The sequence below is a fragment of the Gossypium arboreum genome, chromosome 6, assembly GCF_025698485.1.
Source record: "Gossypium arboreum isolate Shixiya-1 chromosome 6, ASM2569848v2, whole genome shotgun sequence".
Classification (NCBI taxonomy): domain Eukaryota; kingdom Viridiplantae; phylum Streptophyta; class Magnoliopsida; order Malvales; family Malvaceae; genus Gossypium; species Gossypium arboreum.
In genome coordinates, this window is record NC_069075.1 from 142,407,250 (window position 1) to 142,432,597 (window position 25,348).

Consider the following 25,348-nt stretch of genomic DNA (forward strand, 5'->3'; position numbering starts at 1 on the left):
GTTTAATTAATTCGGTTTTATTAGTCTAGTGGATTCATTAGATTTTTTTATATTAAAAAACTGAATCGAGAGAATATACATTTTTACTAAGGAGGATTCAATAAATTGAATACTCAAAATCTAAACTTAATCCTTGACACAAACAAGGAGAACTAACAAAGGAGCTAAGGAGTGGAGAATCGGGTATATTAGCCGTCCCTTCTAGCATCAAGATAACCCTTTTAATCGACGGTCGAGACGATGCTTCATCTTGGGTGCACCATAATCCGACCTTAACCATCTTCTCCAATTTACTCTTCTCCACTAATTCATCATTTTGCACCAGCTTCTCCACTTCATTAGCCTTGAAACAATCATGTACCCAATATGCAAGAACTTGTTCGTTTTCCGGAACATCCATTTTCAGACTCCTTCTACAACAAATGATCTCGAACAGCATTATTCCGAAGCTATAAACATCGGCTTTCACAGTTATTGGTAAGTTTTGATGCCACTCTGGGGCAACGTATCCCCTCGTCCCTCGGATTTCAGTGTATGTCCGAGATTGGTTGGGCATCAATAGCTTGGCTAATCCGAAATCTGCAATTTTCGCGTACCCTTTGTCGTCCATTAGGATGTTTTCGGGTTTGATATCGCAATGGATAATCTGAGTCTCGCATTCTTCATGCAAGTAACAAATTCCTCTCGCTATACTCAATACTATTTCGACTCTTCCTTCCCAATTTACCTTTAAGTTCGATTTGAAAAGAAAATCTGCAAGAGAACCGTTTTTCATGTACTCGTAAACCAGAAGCCTATTAGTCCCGTTGTAGCAATAACCGAGCAATCGAATGAGGTTCTTGTGATGTGTTTTCCCGATGGCTTTCATTTCATTCAGGAAATCTCTTTCACCTTCGGCCACCACTTTTTCCAGTCTCTTGATGGCTACTGTTCTTTCGCCATCGAATAGCACCCCTTTGAAAACCGTCCCGTAAGCTCCTTTACCGATCACGTCCACAAAATTGTTGGTTGCATCTTTAAGCTCCTCGAAGGAAAATGATTTCAAGGCAACATCTTCAGCAACTCGATTGTTTACCAAACCCAAAACACGCTTGTATTTTCGAACATGAGCACGATGCTTTCGAACGCCAATCGTTGCTACAACTAGAAACCCAAGCGTCAAGCAGGCCATGGCAATACTAATGATTAACATATCCATTCTTAGCTTCCTTTTCTTTTTCCTTGTCCCAACACCAGCAAGTTCTCCACCAATCAAAAATGCAGTAACTTGACCACTTAATACTCTCCTCCCAAACCGTAACGGCAACTTCATCATTTTACACACCTCGTTCTCGAAGACAACAGCTTCGCAACGACAATCTTGATAACACTCGGCTCTACAACTGTTCTTTGCCATCGACGAGAGACTTGAATACGCATCATCTTTTCAAGACACACCGTTCACCTCAAGAAAATCAAAAGTTCGGCCATTTCTTGTGTCACAAGCAACTAAACTATAGTTCTTTTGGCAACCCAATTCCTTTCGCTTCTCGTTGATAAAATTGAAATGAGGAGGACATTGACAAACGGGTTTCCCATCCATCATAACACAATAACTATTCTCGCCGCAGAAACCTAAAGGATCGCATCTATAATTAGAGGATGACCATTCGGTGTACCAATCATTAAATCGGTTAGAACTATGTGAGTACAATCGAAATATACCATCCGTATCAATTGTTGCACGATACACGGACTTACCCGAGGCATTAACGTAGTTCGTATTAATACTTTTGATGTTGAACCCGGTATCATTTAACAAATATAGGTGACCATTACCATCAAGATTCAAGCTCACACCATATCCAGCATTAAATGTATTAGTAGCCCAATAAGCAGCACCACGTTCCAGTACTGCTCCAACAGGGTATTGGACCAAATTCCCATCACTTTGCATAAGAATTAGAAATTTTCCGCTACCATGATCCGACTCGGCAACACTCGAAACGAGCTTACCGGTCACCGCTAGACGTTGTCCTGGTAAAATGGTATCGGTCGGGAAATCAAAACTCTTCCATACGATCCCACCACTCGAATTCAACAAAACAAAGTTACCCGAATCGAGCAACGAGGCCGAAGTTGCTAACCGTGGCACGTTATCACTACTAGTATCGGCAATGAGTACGTCTTGACCTTGCTTTGGTCGAACAATAAGGGTACCTTCGGTGGTTAAAACCAATGTGACATCGCTAGGGAACGGCGAGGCATCTCGGTTAGCCGTCCATACAATTGTTTTCTGCCGGATGTTTTCGAACCATATGCCTACGGAGTAGCCGTTTTTGTATCGGTAGAAACCGAAAGCGAACTGGCCGGAAGGAGATAGCAAATATGAATTATTAATGGGTGAAAGAAAAGAACCTGGTTTGATAATAGTGCTTGTTGATTGAGCATTTGTTGCATTAAATACAAAATTTAAAAGAAGAACAAGAACAAGAAACGCCATTAAAGTGGAAGATCGAGCTTGTGTGTTTTCTTGTTTTTGCGGTGCTTGTGAGGAAAAAAAGTAGATGTGATCCAATGTGATAATAGTGCATTAGGACGTGAAATGTAAGTTAGAAATTACTAGTCTAAATTATCGATTTAGTCCTTGTGCTTAAACTTTATTTTTTTAGATGGATAATTATCAAAATCATACATGAATTTTGATGCAATGTACAATTTGACACATGAACATTACTTTTATGCGATTTTATACATGAAATTTTAATTTGATTAAATTTTCACAAACCACATTATTGAACTAGCATCATTTTATGTTGATATATTACATACACAAATAATTATATTAATTCAATATAAAAATAATTGTATGTATTCAATTTTTTAATGTATATATACAATTGAATCAAAATAAAAGTTTGATAAATATATATATAAACCACAATTCAAGTTTCATGTATATAATTATACTAAATCATGTTCATTGATGTAATTGGATCAAAGTTCGTGTATAAATTTGATATTTAACCCTTTTCTTTTACCTTCACTTTTCAAAATTTAAAATTCTAGTCTTGGCCAAACAATAATCGTTATATTTTACTGTTTTAAAATATTATTATATGTGTAACATTATGCCTACTTATTATTTTCACATAACATTCACACACACAAAAAACCACATATTATTAGTTATTAGTTTTGATAACTGTTATTTTTAATCATGATTGAATTTCAATTCACCGCTTATGCATAAAATAGGACTAATAGCATAATTTTACCTAATAGATTTAACATGTGCAATTTGAGTTAGGACTGAAATTTTAGAATACGAAAAAATATAAGAACTAAAATTGGTCAAAAAATAAAGTAAGGATTAAATCCATAATTTACATATAATACAAGGACTAATAATAGAATTTGACCTTTCAAAGTCCTTCAGTCGTTAAAAATCTGTGTAAGGAAGAAAAAAGCATATAAAAGATTCAACAAAATACACCCCTTGAGATTCACGATTAAGGACTTTTCTACCGTCTTTTTCTTTGGTTGACTGTTCTAAGTAAACGGAAAACCAACGGTACTAATTTGTTGTCAATTAACCTACTGCCTTGATTTCAAGTCTTTGGTTCTTATAGATAGTGATAAGCTCAATTTACATCGATATTATTATATATATAGAGGTGTTTATGGGTTTAGCTTTGTCCACCTATATTAAAAATTTTATATTGTTTTTAAATAAAAATTAAAAATATAATACATAAAAAAATTAAAATAATTAAAATAATTTTTTAACAAATTAAAAATAAATTAAATAAAATTATTTATACTTAAATAATATTAAGATAGATGCAACTTAACAAGCAAATGTCTCTACAATAATAACAAAATTAACAATAAATAAAGTTATACAATATCTAAACAATAACAATAAAATAGTAACAACATAATAGCGAGACAGTAGAAAAACAGCAACCCATTTTCCAAATGGATTAAAAAATCTTGCCCGAGACTCGACTCGTTTTTTAAATAGGACTTATATTTTTGCTAAAGCCCATTTTTTAAACTTATATTTTTTTCAAACCCTCTCACTTTTTGAATCGATCCGACCCATAAATAAATCTATACATATGTGAGCCAACCCAAATATAAAATAAATCTAACCACATAATTAATTAATTAATTAATTAATTATAAAAAATATTGAAATATAAAATAACCCAATTAATTAATTTCGTAAATAATCTAACCCAATTAAATTTGCGATTTTCAAAAAAAAATATCCTTCCAACTCAGTTTGGTTAATTCGTTCATTAGATTCTTGATATATAAAAATCGAATCAACTAATGATATATTCTTACCTCTTAATAAGTATTTAATAAATTTAAAATTCAAAATCTAAACATCTTCCTATGTTCTAATATTATAGAAAAATTTCGTGATTACAGTGTAAATTTCATCAGGCTGATAATATATACATATATAAATATGTATATATCCATCGTGATTCATTAGTGTAATTCACAACTACATAAGTATGAACACTATATTTTTTACGTTTGGCAAAGTTAAAGTCTTGTCTCGTGACACAAACATGATCTAAGGAGAACTAACGAAGGAGCTAAGCGGTGGAGGATCAGGTATATTAACCGTCCCTTCTAGCATCAAGATAACTCTTTTCATCGACGGTCGAGATGATGCTTCATCTTGGGTGCACCATAATCCGACCTTAACCATCTTCTCCAATTTACTCTTCTCCACTAATTCATCATTTTGCACCAGCTTCTCCACTTCATTAGCCTTGAAACAATCAATTACCCAATATGCAAGAACTTGTTCGTTTTCCGGAACATCCGCTTCCACACTCCTTCTACAACAAATGATCTCGAACAACATTATTCCGAAACTATAAACATCGGCTTTCACGGTTATTGGTAAGTTTCGATGCCACTCTGGGGCAACGTATCCCCTCGTCCCTCGGATTTCGGTGTATGTCCTAGTTTGGTTAGGCATCAATAGCTTGGCTAATCCGAAATCCGCAATTTTCGCGTACCCTTTGTCGTCCATTAGGATGTTTTCGGGTTTGATATCGCAATGGATAATCTGAGTCTCGCATTCTTCATGCAAGTAACAAATTCCTCTCGCTATACTCAATACTATTTCGACTCTTCCTTCCCAATTTACCTTTAAGTTCGATTTGAAAAGAAAATCCGCAAGAGAACCGTTTTTCATGTACTCGTAAACCAGAAGCCTATTAGTTCCGTCGTAGCAATAACCGAGCAATCGAACGAGGTTCTTGTGATGTATTTTCCCGATGGCTTTCATTTCATTCAGGAAATCTCTTTCACCTTCGGCCACCACTTTTTCCAGTCTCTTGATGGCTACTGTTCTCTCGCCATCGAATAGCACCCCTTTGAAAACCGTCCCGTAAGCTCCTTTACCGATCACGTCCACAAAATTGTTGGTTGCATCTTTAAGCTCCTCGAAGGAAAATGATTTCAAGGCAACATCTTCAGCAACTCGATTGTTTACTAAACGCAAAACACGCTTGTATTTTCGAACATAAGCACGATACTTTCGAACGCCGATAGTTGCTAGAACTAGAAACCCGAGCGTCAAGCATGCCATGGCAATACTAATGATTAACATATCCAATCTTAGCTTCCTTTTCTTTTTCCTTGTCCCAACACCAGCAAGTTCTCCACCAATCAAAAATGCAGTAACTTGACCACTTAATACTTTTCTCCCAAACCGTAACGGCAACTTCATCATTTTACACACCTCGTTCTCGAAGACAACAGCTTCACAACGACAATCTTGATAACACTCGGCTCTACAACTGTTCTTTGTCATCGACGAGAGACTGGAATACGCATCATCTTTCCAAGACACATCGTTCACCTCAAGAAAATCAAAAAGTCGGCCATTTCTTGTGTCACAAGCAACTAAACTATAGTTCTTTCGGCAACCCAATTCCTTTCGCTTCTCATTGATATAATTGAAATGAGGAGGACATTGACAAACGGGTTCCCCATCCGTCATAACACAATAACTATTCTCACCGCACAAACCTAAAGGATCGCATCTATAATTAGAGGATGACCATTCGGTGTACCAATCATCAAATCGGTTAAAACTATGTGAGTACAATCGAAATATACCATCCGTATCAATTGTTGCACGATACACGGACTTACCCGAGGCATTAACGTAGTTCTTATTAATACTTTTGATGTTGAACCCGGTATCATTTAACAAATATAGGTGACCATTACCATCAAGATTCAAGCTCTCAGCATTAAATGTATTAGTAGCCCAATAAGCAGCACCACGTTCCAGTACTGCTCCAACAGGGTATTGGACCAAATTCCCATCACTTTGCATAAGAATTAGAAATTTTCCGCTACCATGATCCGACTCGGCAACACTCGAAACGAGCTTACCGGTCACCGCTAGACGTTGTCCTGGTAAAATGGTATCGGTCGGGAAATCAAAACTCTTCCATACGATCCCACCACTCGAATTCAACAAAACAAAGTTACCCGAATCGAGCATCGAGGCCGAAGTTGCTAACCGTGACACGTTATCACTACTAGTATCGGCAATGAGTACGTCTTGACCTTGCTTTGGTCGAACAATAAGGGTACCTTCGGTGGTTAAAACCAATGTGACATCGCTAGGGAACGGCGAGGCATCTCGGTTAGCCGTCCATACAACTGTTTTCTGCTGGATGTTTTCGAACCATATGCCTACGGAGTAGCCGTTTTTGTATCGGTAGAAACCGAAAGCGAACTGGCCGGAAGGAGATAGCAAATATGAATTATTAATGGGTGAAAGAGAAGAACCTGGTTTGATAATAGAGCTTGTTGACTGAGCATTTGTTGCATTAAATACAAAATTTAAAAGAAGAAGAAGAACAAGAAACGCCATTAAAGTGGAAGGCAGAGCTTGTGTGTTTTTTTTTTGTTTTTGCAGTGCTTGTGAGGAAAAAAAGTAGATGTGATCCCGTGTGATAATAGTGCATTAGGACGTGAAATGTAAGTTAGAAATTATTAGTCTAAATTATCGATTTAGTCCTTGTGCTTAAACTTTATTTTTTTAGATGGATAATTATCAAAATCATACATGAATTTTGATGCAATGTATAATTTGATACATAAACATTACTTTTATGCAATTTTATACATGGAAATTTAATCAAATTAAATTTTCACAAACCACTAACAATACTATCGAATTAGCATCATTTTATGTTGATATATTACATACACAAACAATTATATTAATCCAATATAAAAATAAGTGTATGTATTCATTTTTCTAAGTGTATACAATTGAATCAAAACAAAGTTTCATATATATATATATATATATATATATATATATAAACCACAATTCAAGTTTCATGTGTATAATTGCACTAAATCAATACTCATGTATTAAGTTACATATTGGATCAAAGTTCGTGTATAAATTTAATATTTAACCCTTGTTTTTTACCTTCACTTTTCGAATTTTAAAACTCTAGTCTTGGCCAAACAATAGTCGTTATATTTTACTATTTTCAAAATATTGTGCGCCAATTATATTATTACATGTGCAACGTTATGCTGATTATTATTTTCACATAATATTCACACAAAAAAAAACCACATTTTTAGTTATTGGATTTAATGACGATTGTTTTTAGTCATGACTGAAATTTCAATCCACCGTTTATGCATAGAACAGGACTAATAGCAGAATTTTTACCTAATCGATGTAAAGACTGCATTTTGAGTCAGGACTGAAATTTTAGAATACGAAAAATATAAGGATTAAAATTGGTAAAAAAACAAAGTAAAGATTAAATTCATAATTTACATATAATACAAGGACTAATAATAGAATTTGACCTTTCAAAGTCCTTAAGTCGTTAAAATTCTTGGTCTAAGAAGGAAAAAGCATACAAGAGATTCAACAAAATACAGCCCCTGAGATTCACTGTTAAGGACTTTTCTACCGTCTTTTTCTTTGGTTGACTGTACTAAGTCAACGGAAAATCAACGTTACTAATTTATTGTGAATTAACCTGCTGCCTTGATTTCAAGTCTTCGGTTCTTATAGACAATCATATTTGAATAGCTAAATTTAGATTTATATTATCGTCAGTATAGGAAGACGTGTGTTCGAATTTTTCAATTTAGAGGTTAAAAATAAGCTATAAGTAATTTTAGAATTATATAAAAAGAGCCGATATAATAAAAACCTATAACGAAATTTAAGTTTAAAAACAAAAATAATGTTTGATTAAGATGTAACGAAATAAGTTATTAGATTGGTTGATTTGAGGATCGGTATGGATCAGTTAAATCAGATAAAAAATTGATTGAATTGGGTCGTTGAATCGGATATTTATTTTTAATATTTTTTATTATTTATTTAATCGAATTGAGTGGAACAGTAAACTAGTGGACTGAACAATTTGACCACTGATCGAAAGAAATTTATTAGCCTGGCTGAATTGAGAACCAGTACGGATCAGTAATATCAAGTAAAAAACCAGTTGAACTAGTTGAATCGGATTTATTTTATTTTATCTAATGATTTATTTAATCGAATCGATTAGACTAATAAACTGGTAGCCTAAGCAATTAATCACCAGTCCGGAAAAAAGTTATTAGACTGATTGACCTAGAAATAGGTACAAATTGATTGAGCTAAGCAAAACACGGTTGAATATGAATTTTTATTTTTATTTTAAATTTTTTAATAATTTATTTAATCAAATTGTGCAAACCAGTAAAATTAATAATTAGACAAATTTAATCGTTAATCACTGAAAACTTTGGTCATAAGTTCAAACTCGAGACAACCTGTTTTTTCCCTTTCCTTTTTTTCTTCTCTTAATTGTAGTGTAAAGCAACGTTTGGATGACTTTTGCTGTGTATCCATTGATGTTTGTATTGCATTGGCGTTCTAAAAAAGCCATTATCGCTATTTGAAATTGTGTTGTTATGTCAGAGGAAGGATAGCTATATTGGTTCGGTATACTCTAAAAATACATTTAGTACAATATTAACGATCTCACAAAAATTGAATTTCGATAAATCCCTATTTATTAATCCTATTTTTTACAGAATTGACCCCTTACAAGAATATGTGGAGCTCAGCATGTTTGGAAATACAGAACAACGTTCTTTTGCTGATATTATTATCAGTATTCAATACTAGTTCATTCATAGTATTATTATACACTACTAATCTTTTTAACTAAGTGTGATCAGATATCTATAAAATTATTTTTTAAATAATTTTTTTAAAAATTTAATTATTTTAAAAATAATTTATAATATTTTTAACTAATTTTTAATCTAACCAACCCAATCGATTCAATTCCAACCATACGACATATACATTAAAAATAATCATAGGCAAATATGTATGTTCAAAACACCAAATATATACATTAGTCAAAGCACAAATATCCCACTAATTAAGTTCATTATATATACATATTAATCCCAAATGTATGCATGGAAGTCATTTTTCATCCATGTTTCATGTTTTGAGACCCTTTACATGCCACACAATCTAAGATTTTCAAAATCGAATTTGTAATCAAATCAGTTAAACTATTAATTTACGGCAGGGATGAAGTTAAAAAATTTTTTTTTGGAAGAGTCGAATTAAATTTTAAAAGATTAAATCAAAATTTTGTCATTTTGAGAGTAAAAGTGTAATTTTATCTATACAAACTTAAAATTTTATAAATTGTAAATGGTCAAAAGTCAAAATTTCCCATTTTAGGGGGCCAAGGCACCTCCCCCCCAGCGTTTCCCCTGGTTCATGATTCAATTAATTTGATTAATCTAATTAAACAAATTATTACTAAACTTGAATTCGGCTCGATTGATAACTCAAACTGAACTCGATAATTACCGAATTGAATTCAAATTCTTTTCAAATTAAACTCAAATAATTTACAAATACCAATATATCATTTACACCTTTACAAAAATACACAAAAACAGCCTAAATGAATTGACATTCAGGCAGCAAACAAATGCACAAAGAGTCAGGCTATTGGTAAGCATAAACAAATTAGATTCCAAGAAAAATAATTGCAAACAAATGGAATTTTAAGTGCATGGTCAAATAATTACCAATTGACTTGTTTTATTATATTTTAATTTAATTTGTTATCCGAACAAAAAATAATTACAATATTTTATACAAATATAAAATTATTTACACTGTTTTTAACAATTAGATCCAAATTGTTCATGCTATAAATACACATATTTATAATTTGATTCACATGTTTAAAATTATGATTCATGTTGGATCTAAAATGGGATCTGAAATAAGGGTGAAATCAAGATAGAACCGAGCTACTCAAGCTCGACTAAGCTTGTTGCCAATTTTTGTACTCAAGTTCGAGCTTGGCTCAATAACGTAATTTAACAATATCAATAGTTTAAGAATTTAATTAGAATATTTCGAAGATCAATGATTAATTTAAAATATATTTAGAATTATTCATAATCTGCGCTTCAACGCACTCGAACTCATATTCTTAACAATATTCACATTCTTAATAATATTCATGTCAATCGAGCTAAGACTCAAATAAAAACTTCATTAATATTTTATTCTTAATATTAATATAAAAAAAGTATGATAAAAGAACAAAAATATATTAAAATTAATTTAAAATATCAAAATTTTGTAGAATGCATATTAATGCAAACTGATATTGAAACCGTACGGATCTCCGAAATCTTTTAAAAATTAAAATTGTACCTCTAAAGCAAAGCTGAGCTATTGGGTGCACCATACGACGTCGTAGCACCTGGTTCACCATTGAAGCCACCTCCAAATTGAGTGAACAAAGCAGATAATCCATTTGAAGTTCCACCGCGGCCTCCGCCTCCGCCGCCGCAAATGCCAAGCCCTAGAAGATCAAGCGTCGACGTAGGCTTGTGTCCGGTAGAGGGTGTTGTGGATGATGATGATGGTACTGCAAAGCTTAGACCACGAAGTAGTGAAGGGCTCGATGTCGCCGCCGCACCCATTTGGGATGCCTTTTGTAGCAACGCGGTGGCGGACATGGCTGGTTGAAGTGACGGTGCAGTGAAGATGGAGGAGGAGCTATTGTTGGAGAGGTAGAGAGGGGAGGAAAGAGAAAGAGATGTGGCCTCTAAGGGTGGTGTTGATGCAAATATGGTAACTAAAACGTCACCGTTTGAAGCAGAGATGCTGGTGGTTGGCGGTGGTGGATCTGGTGGTGAAAGTCCCATCGGAATTCCTAGCATTTCTGCATAAGCATATATGAAGTGGTATAAGTTAAAAAAAAGTAAAATTCTGATAATTAAGAATTTAATCTTTTGTATTTTAATTATGCAAATCTGGTCCTTTTACTTTTATAAAATTATTGGTTAGTCCATATTGTTAATACCGTTAATTATCTTTGGCCACCTAATAAAATGCTAATGTTAAAAAAATAAGTGTTAATATACTACTTAGTGTCTGATTTTGATTTCAATGTTTTATTTGATACTAGGTCTTTTTTGTCTTAGAAAAGTACTTAAATTTGGCTTTATTATTCAATTTAATACTTGAGCTTTTCTTTTTTGTCCCAATTATCAATGCTTCTTACTAGAGTACACGAGTTAAATATTCATTAAGCCACATGATATCTTTTGGTCAAGGTACTAGATTGAACATTAAAGTCAAACTTAAGTATCAAATTAAAAAAAAAAACTTAAGTACCAAATTAAGCAATAAAACTGAACTCAAATACCAAATGATATATTAACTAGAGGTGATCATGGGCCGAATTTGGCCGAGTTCGGCCTGGTCAAGATAAAATTTTAGGCCGTCTACTAGGCTCGGCCCTACCGCTACCCGAAATATGGGACTAAAATTTTGTCCAAGCCCGCCCGAAATAAAATTACTAAGCCCGAGTCTAGCCCGCCCATATTAAATTTTTTTCTTATTTATTAAATAAAAATTTAAAAATTTAAAAATTTAATAAATCAAATATATTTAAAAACATAAAACAAATATTAAAACAAATAAAAATAATACTAAAACAATTCTTAAAACAATACACAAATTAACAATATAATAAAAAATAGTTATATTAAAATTTTAAAATAATTTAAAAAAATAAAAAAAATAAAAAAATTAATATATAATTCGGGCCGAGCCGAGTCGAGTCCGGGCCAAAAACTCTTACCCGAGGCCCGGCCCGTTTTTTAAACGGGCCTCTTTTTTTGCCCAAGCCCATATTTCGGGCCTATATTTTTACCCAAACCCTCCCATTTTTTGGGCGGACCTTCGGGCCAGGCCGGGCCGCCCGTCCCTGATTAGCTCTAATATTAACCCAACTTGTTATCTCAATTTCGATGTATGCGTTAGTAGAAACCCTGCATGTAATGATTAAAATACGCATATAAAATAAGATAACAAAAATTTGACCTGAACTCTGAGTTGACAATCCCGGCGAAACCATAGTCGTAGTCGACGGTGTTAACGGCGGCGGTGAAGAAGTCGCCGCTTGAGCCCTGGCATTTTCCTCAGCCAACGCATCACAAAATGCTCTATGCGTATAGAAACTATCCCTCCTTCAACAAACACCACCACCACCACCACCATCATCATCATCATCATAAGTTCATCACATAAGTTCGTACAATTCAATTATGAAATGAAAATAACGCGTCAATACCTCGAAAAAACAGTGCCACAATTGCATTTATATTCTTTGGTGCCGCAACTCTTTATATGGGCCGTCCAATCGGACTTAACAGCGTACGTTTTAGAGCACCGCTCGCACCTCCATTTCTTCTCACAGTGCTTTCTGCAATAGTGTTTCTTTATGCCGGTAAGATCGCCCAAGGCGCGAGCCGGGTTATGGTGTACGCAGCTCGTTTCTGGGCAAACGTAGACCCGTTTCTTTCTTGTTTCGTTGCCGTCGGTTCTTTGCCGGAGCTTCCACGGTAAGTTATGTCCTCGGCGGTGGAGTTGAAGGTTTTGTTCACGTTGAAAGCCTTTGTTGCAAATCTCGCAAATGAAACGGTTGGTGGCCAGTAAGGATTTTGGTGATAGTGATATTACCTCAGCTTCAGGATCTAAAATAATTAAAAAATTCAAAAAGATGATTCAAAGAAAGAAGATATATGGAAATTTAAACATCGGGTGTTTTTGTTTTTTTAACTGCACCTGGCATTCCAGGGAGATTTCTTTTCTTCTTCGATTGTACACCATCTGTCTGTTGAAATGCTTGAATGAGAGAAACCGCCATTGATGACGAATTTTCAAGCTTTGCCATGTTTTTCTATACTCAAAATGGCCAAAAAAAACAACCCAGAATTTCTTTTAAGCTTAAAGAAATGAAAACCCAGTTTCTCGTGAGTTTCAAAACAACAATTCACCGCAAATGTTGGCTCGGATTTTCAAGTTTTTCAACGGTATGATTGTTAATTTCACTTTCCACGAGGAAAATGATAAACACTAGAAAAATAATGATTTTTTAAGTGGTTTTTGTTTCATATGAGTGAAAAAACATGAAGGTAATTGAATGATAGTTCATGATTTTCAACTAAGGGAAGAGCACGAGGAGGGTCTCAAATGGCGGCTTCATAGGTGTCTGTAATTACAGAGAGGCATTGAAGTGAGAGAGAAGCAAATTATTACTAAAAAGAAAATAGTTAAAGTGGCGCCAGATTTTACAATAACTGTTTAATTATGATTTTAGTCCCCGTATTCTAATTTTGTTTTTACTTTATTTTGTTCCTTTGATTTTATAATGTTATTAGTAGATCCATATCAATGATATTGTTAGTTGATAATGTTAAAGTGTTGAAATCAAACTTTTTTAAACAATTTTAATTACTCGATTGACAAGTAAATTTATTATTAATTAAATTGGATTAACTAAATTTTCAGAAAATTTTTGTTAAAGGGGTAAAAATAAAACTAAAATTTTTTGGGGGGACATAAGCATAAATCTTGTATTAAGTCACGGACGAAGGCAAAGGGCTACGAAATGTCCTTAGCCCCTTATAAATGGAAGACTTGTAATTTAACCCCTTAAAGTTTTATGAAATGACATATTAGTATAATAATAAAATTACACTTTAACCTTCTCAATAATTTATGATTTATCTTTATTTCCCCAAAGTAAGTTTTGACTTCATCCCTATATTAAGTCACTAGTTTAATGGCTAGAATCTTCCATTTGAAGTTTTGGTTAACATGAGATTTGTTATGATACTTACTAATATCAATCTGTTATCTGACTGGGTCTGACTCATACTCTACATAATTTGCACTTTGAGTTCGCATATGCTCCTATGAGACCACATGATGTAGCTTCGTACCATCATATAGGTGAACCCATATCGTATACTTCTATGAGACCACACGATGTAGGTTCGCACCATCATAAAGGCGAACCCATATCGTATTAACATGTGTTAAGCCTAGAGCAGGGTACGTGTCGATGTGCATGGTAACCTACCTACGATGTCACATTTATGAACAATAACCGTATCATATAAATACATAGTTTAACCCATCTGAAGATGACAAACTCTAAAACACTCAACAAGATCGAATATTTAAATCTAGATAATCCAATATCTCCTCCTCTTACTAAATAGAAAATAGACCTATTAATAACAGTATAAGAATAAAGGGATTGAATTACGCAAAATTAAATAATAGGATTAAATATCAAATCCTAGCACAGTATAGGGACTAAAATAAGCATTATACCAACGCTAAACTCAGCTGCGCTTCGACATGGGGGTTTCTAAAATCTGACCGCCACGTGTCAACTTTTCCTGCTTTCTAAATTTATCGGGAGAAATCGCGACTTGACGGTGGTTGCCGTTTAGTGAAATTCCCCCTGCATAGTATTTTGTAATCCTTCTTTGGGTATCGTCCCAAAAGTCAATTATACCCCTTCAAAAATCAAACTTTCGTCGTACTTGCTGGCTGACATTTTGGACTTTTCTGACACAATCCCACATGTGTTTGATCAACTATGCAATCAAATATTATTCTAGTAAGTTTGTAGACTTTTATTATTATAATTTAATTTCTCGTTTCGCAGAAAATAAAAAATATATAAATAAAAATAGATATGATAAAAATTTATAAGTATACTTTTTACCGTTCTAGTGATACTCAAACGAGTTGACAACGAAGATGGTTAATTCACCTTATTTAAAATAAGGTGAAAGGTCGATGAGGAAGGTGGCCTGAATTGTAGAGAAATTTTAATCTTATTAAGGAGAAGTCAGAATTTCTCTTTAAAAAAAAATCTTTAAAATGTAATCTATTAAAAACCGATGAATTTCTTAAAAAAATACCATACTCGAAATATCAATACACAATTTTATCCTCGAATTTTATCTCTTACTAATATCATATAAACCCACTAAACCAAAACCCTCGATACAACGAATAAATAAAAGTAAACCCATGTTAGAGTGTGATATGGAAGGCAAAGTTGTTTCTCTTTTCAAGTGAAAAAGGCCACCGCTTTTTACAAAATGACAAGAGGTTCAAATTTCAATATGCATATGTGGTAAGGCAAACACGTGTGTAAATTTAATTTTAGTCCCTCATGTTTATTCATTTTATCACTTTAGCTTTTATTCCTTTTTTTTTCCATTTTAGCCTTCAGCTTTTAAAATTTAATCAACTTACTCAAGGGCAAAGCCAAAACAAATTTTTAGGGGTACGATAAAATTTTAATTTTTTATAGTTTATATCTTTGTAATTTGTAAAGGATTAAATTAAAATTTTATAATTTTAGGAAGAGCCAAAATGTAATTTTATCTTTACTAATTTAAAATTTTTAAAAAATTTAAGACCAAAAGAGTAAATTTATATTTTAGAGGCCGGGGCCCATGCCACCCCCCTCCCCCGACTTCGTCCCTAAACTTACTTGCTTTTTGACAAAAAAAATAATTAAACTATTAAAATTTTAAAGACATTGACATGATAACTCACGTAACGTTTTGTATATACTTCACTACTAACATGAATATATTTTCTAAGAATTTTATTTTTAAATTATACGAAGATTATCATACTAATAACCTCATTAGTGCCGTTAAAATTTTAATAACCCAGACAATTTTTCTGTCAAGAAACAAATAAATTAATTAAATTTTAAGGATTTAGAACTAGTAAACATTAGAGGTTAAATTATTATTATTATTATTATTATTATTATTATTATATGTTGACTTTTTACTGAAAGCCGCAGTGGCCTCCACCACCATTCATGGTTAGGGTCCCACCTGTAATCATGGACGGTCTATATTTATTTTGATTTTAAAATTTTTCAAATTTTACTGATTAATATATTTTAAATTAAATTATTTTTATAGTTTTAATCTAAATTAATTATTATAAAATTTAAACTAAATATCAATAAATGTTGAATGCATTAATAAAGCAAATTGTACTTTTATAATGAGAATGTAAATTCAAATTTTAAAGAGTAATGGTGAATTTTAGGATTAAATTTTAGAGGCTTAATTAAAATTTTAAATAAATTTATGAGTTTAACGTGAATAAAAAAAACTGGTATTAATATTAATTTTTTAAAAAATTGTGAGATTAATAAGAATTTCAAAAAGAAAGTTTAATTAAAATTTTCAAAATTTAAGGGGTTAATTGAACTTTTTTAAAAATTTAAGGGAGAAATGCAAGAATCCGAAAATGTGGGGCAAAGCCCTCCTTGACCGCTATTATTGTCCAACCTTGTTGAAGAGGACATTGTTAGAAATAAATATAAATATCGAATATGCACCATAAAATACACAAAAAAGTACCAAAAAAAAAACATGGAACTAAATAATGACTCACTTTCTTAAAAATTTAGAAAGATCTCAAATTTTAAAATTTTCAACTTTACCCTAAAATAAAGAGTTGATTGATATTATTTAATTTGTTAAAAGTAATATACATATATTATCTTTAAATAAGTAAAAATACCATAAAGACTTTTGTACTAAGAGCCAAATTACATTTTATCCCATTTACTCAAAAATGACAAATTAATCTATAAGCATTAGAACAATTACACATAACACATATACCTCATCCTAATGCACATGGACTAGTTTTTAACTGTAGAAATGAATAAACTTTTTAACAAAACGATCAGTTTGCTCTTTGATCTAACTTACAGAGACTAATTTACTTATTTTTTAATAGAGGGAGCAAAATACAATTTGACTTCTATAATATTTTACCTTTTAAGATATAAATATTCATAAAAAAAAGTTTTCTTTTTGTTATTATTAGTATGGTAAAGAAGTGGGGGCAATGTCATTTTAGTCATGATCCACAAATTATTGAGGATAATGATGTATTAGGACTTTTAAAGTTGCATGCATGTGCAACCAAAAGCAAAGTATGATTACAATATGCTACCTTTCAAAAGAGGTTTCTAGTTGGGATTATTGCAAAACTCCAAGATAAATTATATTTTTAGTCCCTGTATTATGCATAAATTGTGGACTTAATTTTTATAATTTAATTATTTATAGTCCCTTTACTTTTTGAATTTTAAAATTTCATACATAACCAAACCAAATGGTAATTGTTGAATTTATTAAGTCGTACTATTTTCAAAATCTATTACCAAACATGTTATCACAAGTATAATGTTATGTCTACTTACTATTACTCATGAGCACGCTAATAGTTGAGTGACTAATTTTATATTCCCAAACTGTCCAATCACCACGATTCGAGTCAATTTTTAGTTACTCGATTTTTTTGCTTAGCCCTATTGGCTACAACTACGAAATTAACCATATGCATGTTCGGATACATGTCGGACACATCCGACACTCAGAAGACAAAATCGAGTAAAAGATGTAACAATGGAAGTCCTTGTTACGAACGGTTTTATAACCCTGTTATTTCTTTCTTTTCATTTGATAATTTTTCGATGAAAAAGGAAAATCGACAAGAACACGGGTTCATGGAAAGATTACCTTTGGCACTGAATCGACAATGGATTCGAATTAATGGCTGTAAACCTATACAGTGCACTTGGTCGGATCCTTCTCGGATTGTAAAAGCATGTCAACAAACTCTGCAATAGAACAATGAGCTCGTGTTTATAAGCAACCACAGCTTCCAACATATATATGAATTATGAGACCACAACATATGACATCAAGAAAAAGAAACGGGAAAATCCCGAGATTGATTTAAGAGTCAATCAGATTCACAAGCAGAAGGCACGGGCCTTGAGTTTGTGAATTACCTTGATTCCGGTATTTGAGTCCAAGTCACGAGTGTCGGTACCAGTACAACTACAATCATATTCTCATCACAGACTACACTGGAAAGTTGATTAAACGAGTGTCGATATCAAGGTAGCCTACAAGCAGTTAAAACGTAGAATGGATGGTTCCAGCCATTCTCCCATGTCTCTCTCAAAAAGCGAACGGAGTGGTCTTTGGAGTCATATACGGGGACATACACAGCCATAAAAGGAAAGAAATTTCCGTATCAATACTCGTAGAAGTATTTGAGCATGCACAGTAAAATCAACGGGAAATGGTTATCGACTATGAAGCACTAAACAGAGCAATAAAAAGCCATCTTCAAATACAACACATAATAGGCAATGCAAAGACAATCCTGGTTAACCGAGTTAAAGAATGTACCCATAAGAATGTTCTGCTTTACGAAAACAGCTGCTCAAATTATAGTAACACGAATGCCCTTTTGAGTTTCAATAGTGAAGTACAACCTCATTTGATCCATTTCCTCGGCTGATCAGGGTCATGTATAAGAAGCCTGCAAGAAAAAATGCATTGGTAATGAATAAGTTGGTATGAATAAACTTTTCCCTTAATAAAATACAAGCTAAAACCATATCTTAAGATTCAAATCCGAAAACTGACCTGTTAAACACTTATGAATAGCTGCATGAACTGATCCGAGCTTCCAAAAATCAAATTAAAAGAATTATAAAAACCTACTAAAACGAAATCAAAGAATCATCAAGGACAAAATGATTCTCGAAAGTCTCCTTCAAAAAGGATCGAGCTTAAAATTCTTTCATTTTTTCTTGTTTTAAGTTATAGAAAAACTAAAATTACAACATGGCAGGTTCAAAAGGCTTCATAATATCGTTATGAACAGCCAAAAGAATCTAAAGAACCCTTCCTTTTGTAAGAGTTTTAACTTTTGTCATCCGTGGCCTGGGTGTTCACGAATAAACTCTCTCTTCGTTTAGAAAAGCCGGTTGGTTCAAGGGTTGAACTCCTATAATTTAGTTCCGGAGCAGCTCGATAATTTGGATCAATGGGAGCAGGTCTAGAGATTGGATCAGCAGAATTCGGCCTGAAAGAAGTGGTAGTAGCTCCACTTGGATACCGAGAAGGAGATGCATAGCGTCGACCTCGAAGACCGCTGCTTCTTAAGTCAACCATATCGGAACTTCGTGAAGAAGAATCTATAAACGGCCTCTCACCAGTGTTAGATCCTAATGGGGCACTCTTTGTAGCTGATGAGGAGCTAAAAGGATCATCGGTTCCCCATGAAGTAAATGCCTCTTTCTTCTTTGCAAAGAATTGCCATGCCCCGAATAAGAAAAGTATGAAAAACAACACCGGGCTGGTCCATAGCATTGTATTAGATTCCCCTTTAAGAACCGGAAGGTTAGACCGATACATCCCTACATACTCGCGTCCAAGTCCAAGAACAATTAGTGTTTCACGATCACTGGCTATTACAGGCATCACTTGTACTCTCTCTTTATTTGTATCCATCACTTGGTAAGTTAAAAACGATGACTTGATCTCATCCAAAGAGGCAGAAAAAAGAAGCCGTGGCACACCGGCTCGAACGTAATGCGGTGTAGAAACGTTAAACACAAAAACCTTTTCAGTATTGACAATAATCAAGTATCCCTTAATAGCTTGAAACGCAAGAGGCTCGTTCATTTCCAAATTTTTCTTGGACCTAACCCGGCACTTAAAGTTCATAATATCACCCAACAACAGAACATGAATCAAATCACCATCGGATGTAAAGCCGTAAGCTTTGGACCGTTCCGTTGCATCAAAAACATAATTCCGAGCAAGAGAATGATTCAACCCTTCGCATTCCGATTCCTTAATTCTCATATTCCGTAAATCCAATGACCCAGCACCCGTCTCTGTTAAAAACAAAAGCCTTTGCTTTAAGAACACAAGTGGCCTACTTCTTGGCATGGCGGAACCGTAAAGCGTTCCTTCTTCTCTAAAAACTCGGATTTTCCCACTATGATCGGTACACAAAATATACCTCATTCTCCCAACATGATGAACTTCCAATGTAGTTATCGGTAACCCGTTTCCTTCCACAAATTTACCAACCGTTTCCATGACAAGTGAACTCAAATCTTCTCCATTCAATCTCTCATAAACCCTATGCATCAAAATCGCACCATTTTGATGCCCCGTAACAACAAAACTCTCATTCTTATAGACAGACATATATGAAACCATCGCTACAACCGGCGATTCACATTCGGTATAAAACTCGACAACAACATCCCCATTCCTTAAAAACACATAAACCCTTCCTCTTTCATCTCCAACACCAACATACTTACTAAATCCCTCATAATCACGAAACGGCAAGATGTTAATACACGTCGCGGCGGACCCTAATTTCAAAGCTGACATAAACCGAAACCTCTCAGACCAAAACGGACTGTATTTCGTAACCGAAACACCCTTCTTTTTTTCCTCATCTCCTTGATATTTCATCCTACCATCATATTTTATTAAACTAGTTTCATCTTTACTTCCAACCCCATCATCAATTTTTGAAGATTCCTTTAAAACCTTCGTTTCTAATCTAGAAACTACTTCACTAAGATTCTTCACTAATTCTTCAAGTTTGTGCAATAAAACTTCATGGGGATCACTAAATTCGTGCTTAGAGTTTGCTAAAACAGTGGGAAAAGGTGTAGAAATGAAAATGAAATGACAAATGAAGAAGAAGAAAAGAAAGAACCTGGATTTGTGGGGATTTGCCATTGGAAAGGAACAAAATACTGATTGAAGGTAGTGTTGATTCAATGATTCTAGATAAACCCAGATCTTAAGTGTGTGTTTTTGGATCTGGGTTTATTGTTTTTTTTGGATATAATTATAATTTTATGTTGAATTTGATGTGGGGAAACTGTTAGTAAGCAACTTTTTGACTTGTGTTTTTTAATGGTTTTAGACATTCTGAGACGAGGTTAGGGCAAGGAATTTGGAGGTAAAAAGATCACGGTTTTTTGGTAATAAAAAATCTTTTGAGGATTTTGATAAAAAAAAAAATCTTTTGAAGATAATGATTCAGTCAGATCAACTTAGTTGTTATTTTCCTGTGATCCAATCGGATCATGCCACGCAGATGAAAGAAACTGTAGTACTACTTTTTGACCTTGACTTTATCCGCTTATTTATGATTTTAGTGACATAATATAAGGTTATTTTAATATTTAATTTTGTCATTATAATTTATAAAATGAATATTTATATTATTGTTTATTGTTTTTTTCTGATTTTATTTATTTATTTTTGTTCCATTCTTTAATGACTTGGTTAATTATTTAAGAGTAACTTTAAATTCACTACACTCATTTGCGATAAAATTATTTACCTCACAATTATAGTATCTAATTTCATCATTATTATTATTTTTAATTTTACTGAAAATAAACGTATTGTCTATCTAAAAATATTGAAAAATACCTTAAGTATGTTGAATACAAACGATTGATCCACTAAGAGAGGACAAAATACTGAGGGCAAGACGAAATTGTCAATATTGCATTGATAGATACCTCGTTTTCTATTTCGTTTTACCATTTTGAATTTATTAATATTTTTAAAATATATATAATATATATAAATTTACAAATATCGATATTAAATAAATTTTAAATATAAAATATGCATACACAAACTATTTTACATGAACCAGTCAATACACAATGCCTTAGGCAATGCAAACGAGCCGGACAGAACAAGCCGATGCAATCGGTACAGACCAGAAACTTAACCGATACAGAAAAGAGAGTTAATTACATTAATATATTATTGAAACTGTGTGCACTTTCGGGTAGAATTGATGCAAAACCAATTGCATTGGGGCAAGTGTTACAATTCGGGGCCATTAAAGTGATGACATGGATTTATTATTATTCAATCATACAAAAATCTAATTAATTATGTCCAACCAATAATAAAATTACATGTTAATGCTATTAAGAAAAAACAATGTTGTCATTTCATTAACAACTATCAATTCTATCAATTTGAAGTTTGAACCTACTAATAATATTATAATATATAAAAATAGACCAAATTATATCAAAAAACATTGTAGAGGGACTAAAACAATAATTCTGATATTCATAATTTAACGAATGGATAGTGCAGCTGGTATGGTACAACCAACAACAGAGCTATCATTAGCCCATTACAGATGGTAATTTTTAGGAGCAAAACTATGTAATGGAACTATGTGGGAGAAGCAGCTAACAAGACCCTGTTTTTATCCAAATGTAGTAACTGAAATAACAAATCAAATTTCCAAATCCCAACTACTCTCAGCAATAATTTTAGGGTTCTTAGACTCTTCAGCCAGGTTCATGTATGCTGAAATCTGGAAAAAAATGAAAAATGATTCATGGTTAGAAATCATCTCAGGCAAGCGATAAATACCTTAGGTCATGCTGTTACATGACTAACTATTAAGTAAACACTGCAGAAGATTTTGGAATTAAGTTTTGGTGTGTGGAGGAGGGGGTAATTAAAATTTTCAAAAATTCTAGAGGCTTAATGAAAATTTCCAAAAAAATTTGGAGGCTTAATTAAAATTTTAGGAGCTTAATAAAAATTTTCAAATAGCAACAACAATTGCAAGTAGACTTGTCCATGCAGCCACTCTTAAAATGTGATATCTAATATGTTTAAGGTTAAAATATCAGCAACACCAGCAAGTAGATTTGTTGATTCTGACTTGAACTCGAAAATCCAACCCGATCAATCCAAACACAAATCAAACCAACCAGATTTGACCATATAAAGTCAACAATCCGAACCCAAACTGACCAGTTCCAAAACAAACTTAAACTTGAAATGACTCGAACAAATAGCTCTTAATGCACCGACTCCATAATGTTCTGGACTGAAAAACATGAATTTACTTGATCCAAAACTAATCCGACAACCCAATTGACAGTTCTACCTGTAAGCTTGAGATCCCTATACGGATGTAGCCTTCCTTTAACCAAAAAACCTCAGCAGTCATCATGTCAACAAATTGTATTGAGTCACCCAAAGTCAAAACTTAATTTCTAACCTACATGCAATAATTATATGTAATAAAAATGCAAAAAGGGGGAGAGAGAGAGAGAGATGTATGGTATCCTTGCATTTTTCATGAGATTCAGTGCCTTAAAAGCAACGTGACCTAAATTCATTTTTGGTATTGTTATTTACTTGGTTGAAACTAATAAGCAACACTGGCATTATTTTTCATTCCCCAAATTCTGGACCACTAGTTACAAACCTTGCGATAAACAAATTCAAAAAACAAGCAAATACCAATAGACACCATAAGCAAAATGATCAAAGGAATCCACAGCCTTGTTTCTTCACATGCTTTTCTACAACATTTCAAGCAAACAATCCAGCAGTGAGTTAAATGAGTAGTTGACCACATTCTACCTCTTCTTCAAAAAACAGAAGACAGAATCAAGAAAACAATGGAGTCCCTAGGGATTTCGGAATATAAAGATACAGCATTTATCTACTAATGTTTTTCCTTGGAACCACACTAAGCAGCCATGTTTAGAAAAACACCATTTTTGCTGTTCTCAAACCCCAAATTCACATTTCTTATGATTCATAGTACTTCAGTTTCTTGCACTCAATTTCTTCAACAATCCATCCTCATTAGACTCATCAATCTGGTTTGAATTCAGGCCTTTTCGGGTTTGGGACATTCAGGTTTTATGGTCAGGTCATTTCGGATCATTATCGCTTCAAGTCAGATTATTTTGGGTTACTAGTTCAGTCATTTCAAGTTTCTGTCATTCCCAATTCTGGTTGAACCTGATCGGTTTGTGAACTTTTACGATCGAACCAGATTGAATTGGTTTTAAACTCATATTGATCGGATCAGATGTCCGGGATAGGGCATAATTAGCAGGTCTAATCCACAAAACTCATAATTCCTCAAACCACATCAGTCACTGTGAAACTCTTCTAAGTCCTCTAATCTACACTAAGACTATACCATGCAATGGAAGATAAACCAAAAACCAATACCAAAAAAAAAAAAATTACCTTGAAAGTCCCATTGAACTTGGAATTTCTCGACCATTCCAAAGCCAAATCGCTGTTCGAAGTCTGATACGTTGCCTTAAAAACGTCGTCATATACCCTCCTCGAAATCGCGAAATCCCATGCCATTTTCCCCCAATCATAGCATTGCTCGAAGGTGGTATCCCCACCGTGCACGTAACTGTACTTCAACTTACAGTTCCTAGTACCAAGCACGTAATTAGCCGAGACCGTGTTAGCCGAATCGAACATAAACGCCCCCTCCACTGCCGTCCGGTTATCCCCTCTGCTGTGACTGTAAGTAAGCTCCAACGGCATCTCCGCAACCCTAACTGTGTTCATAAACTGAAACCGAAAATCCTAACCCAAGAAAAAAACGTAATTAGCAAGTCAAGTGATTCACTGAAGGTGTAGTCAAAGGGAAAACTGCTGTTTAAGATTAAGCAAGCTTGCCTTTTTGGGGACGTCATAGTCGACGATGAAAAAACCGGGTTTTTCAACGGCTAAAGTCAAGCCGTTGAGGCTAGGACCGTCGACGAAAGTGGCGTCACTCACGGAAGCGCGTAGCTTAACATCGCCGGCGTTGACGACCAATGTAGCGCCCGCGGTGTTCTTTTCATTGGCGTACCTTCCTTTCAAAGACGCTTTCATTTTTTTTTTTTTTTTTGAAGGTAACAAGGAACTGTGAGTCACTGAAGGAGAAGGTGAAAATGTCGAGGGCTTCTCTTTTTGTAATTGTTACAGCTTTAAGGCTCTGGTTTTCAATGTAATTTTAAATTTATTTAGGGTTAATTCCATTCAAAATTTTAAATTATTTAAAGCCGATTTATCTAATGCAAGCTAGTTGGCTAGTTTAAAATTTGAGATGGATTGAATAAATAGAAATTAGGCTCCCAAATAGACTTAAATAAATATATATAGGGAAAATTCTCAAAATAGTCACTTTTATTTTTCTTATGTTACATTTTAGTCATTTATGTTTGAAATGTTACATTTTGATTACTTA

General features: G+C 33.6%; 6 protein-coding genes and 1 long non-coding RNA gene across 7 annotated transcripts; all 7 read right to left on the reverse strand.

Moving 5' to 3' along the window:
* Nucleotides 1-97: 97 nt before the first annotated feature.
* On the reverse strand, nt 98-1,870 carry LOC108481819 (G-type lectin S-receptor-like serine/threonine-protein kinase LECRK4). The gene has a single exon (XM_017784898.2). The coding sequence runs from the start codon at nt 1,394-1,396 to the stop codon at nt 98-100; it is 1,299 nt and encodes a 432-aa protein (XP_017640387.1). The 5' UTR covers nt 1,397-1,870.
* On the reverse strand, nt 1,427-2,482 carry LOC108481820 (G-type lectin S-receptor-like serine/threonine-protein kinase LECRK3). The gene has a single exon (XM_017784899.1). The coding sequence runs from the start codon at nt 2,480-2,482 to the stop codon at nt 1,427-1,429; it is 1,056 nt and encodes a 351-aa protein (XP_017640388.1).
* A 1,809-nt stretch (nt 2,483-4,291) lies between these two features.
* LOC108481821 (G-type lectin S-receptor-like serine/threonine-protein kinase LECRK3) lies at nt 4,292-6,979 on the reverse strand. Its single transcript, XM_017784900.2, has one exon. The coding sequence runs from the start codon at nt 6,902-6,904 to the stop codon at nt 4,574-4,576; it is 2,331 nt and encodes a 776-aa protein (XP_017640389.1). The 5' UTR covers nt 6,905-6,979; the 3' UTR covers nt 4,292-4,573.
* Nucleotides 6,980-10,593: 3,614 nt separating this feature from the next.
* LOC108480905 (zinc finger protein GAI-ASSOCIATED FACTOR 1-like) lies at nt 10,594-13,662 on the reverse strand. The gene is made up of 4 exons (XM_017784034.2): nt 13,184-13,662; nt 12,690-13,092; nt 12,440-12,585; nt 10,594-11,273 (listed from the first exon to the last, which is right to left on the reverse strand). The coding sequence occupies exons 1-4, from the start codon at nt 13,290-13,292 to the stop codon at nt 10,762-10,764; spliced, it is 1,170 nt and encodes a 389-aa protein (XP_017639523.1). The 5' UTR covers nt 13,293-13,662; the 3' UTR covers nt 10,594-10,761.
* Nucleotides 13,663-14,496: 834 nt separating this feature from the next.
* On the reverse strand, nt 14,497-15,172 carry LOC128294221 (uncharacterized). The gene is made up of 2 exons (XR_008284535.1): nt 15,141-15,172; nt 14,497-15,009 (listed from the first exon to the last, which is right to left on the reverse strand). It is a non-coding gene; the product is annotated as an uncharacterized LOC128294221 (long non-coding RNA).
* A 2,521-nt stretch (nt 15,173-17,693) lies between these two features.
* Nucleotides 17,694-21,315, reverse strand: LOC108483752 (uncharacterized membrane protein At1g75140-like). Its single transcript, XM_017787317.2, has 4 exons — nt 18,910-21,315; nt 18,670-18,802; nt 18,264-18,456; nt 17,694-18,089 (listed from the first exon to the last, which is right to left on the reverse strand). The coding sequence occupies exon 1, from the start codon at nt 21,034-21,036 to the stop codon at nt 19,189-19,191; it is 1,848 nt and encodes a 615-aa protein (XP_017642806.1). The 5' UTR covers nt 21,037-21,315; the 3' UTR covers nt 17,694-18,089; nt 18,264-18,456; nt 18,670-18,802; nt 18,910-19,188.
* Nucleotides 21,316-22,372: 1,057 nt separating this feature from the next.
* On the reverse strand, nt 22,373-25,092 carry LOC108480953 (outer envelope pore protein 24A, chloroplastic-like). The gene is made up of 3 exons (XM_017784105.2): nt 24,796-25,092; nt 24,346-24,702; nt 22,373-22,657 (listed from the first exon to the last, which is right to left on the reverse strand). The coding sequence occupies exons 1-3, from the start codon at nt 24,991-24,993 to the stop codon at nt 22,577-22,579; spliced, it is 636 nt and encodes a 211-aa protein (XP_017639594.1). The 5' UTR covers nt 24,994-25,092; the 3' UTR covers nt 22,373-22,576.
* Between the last annotated feature and the right edge of the window lie 256 nt (nt 25,093-25,348).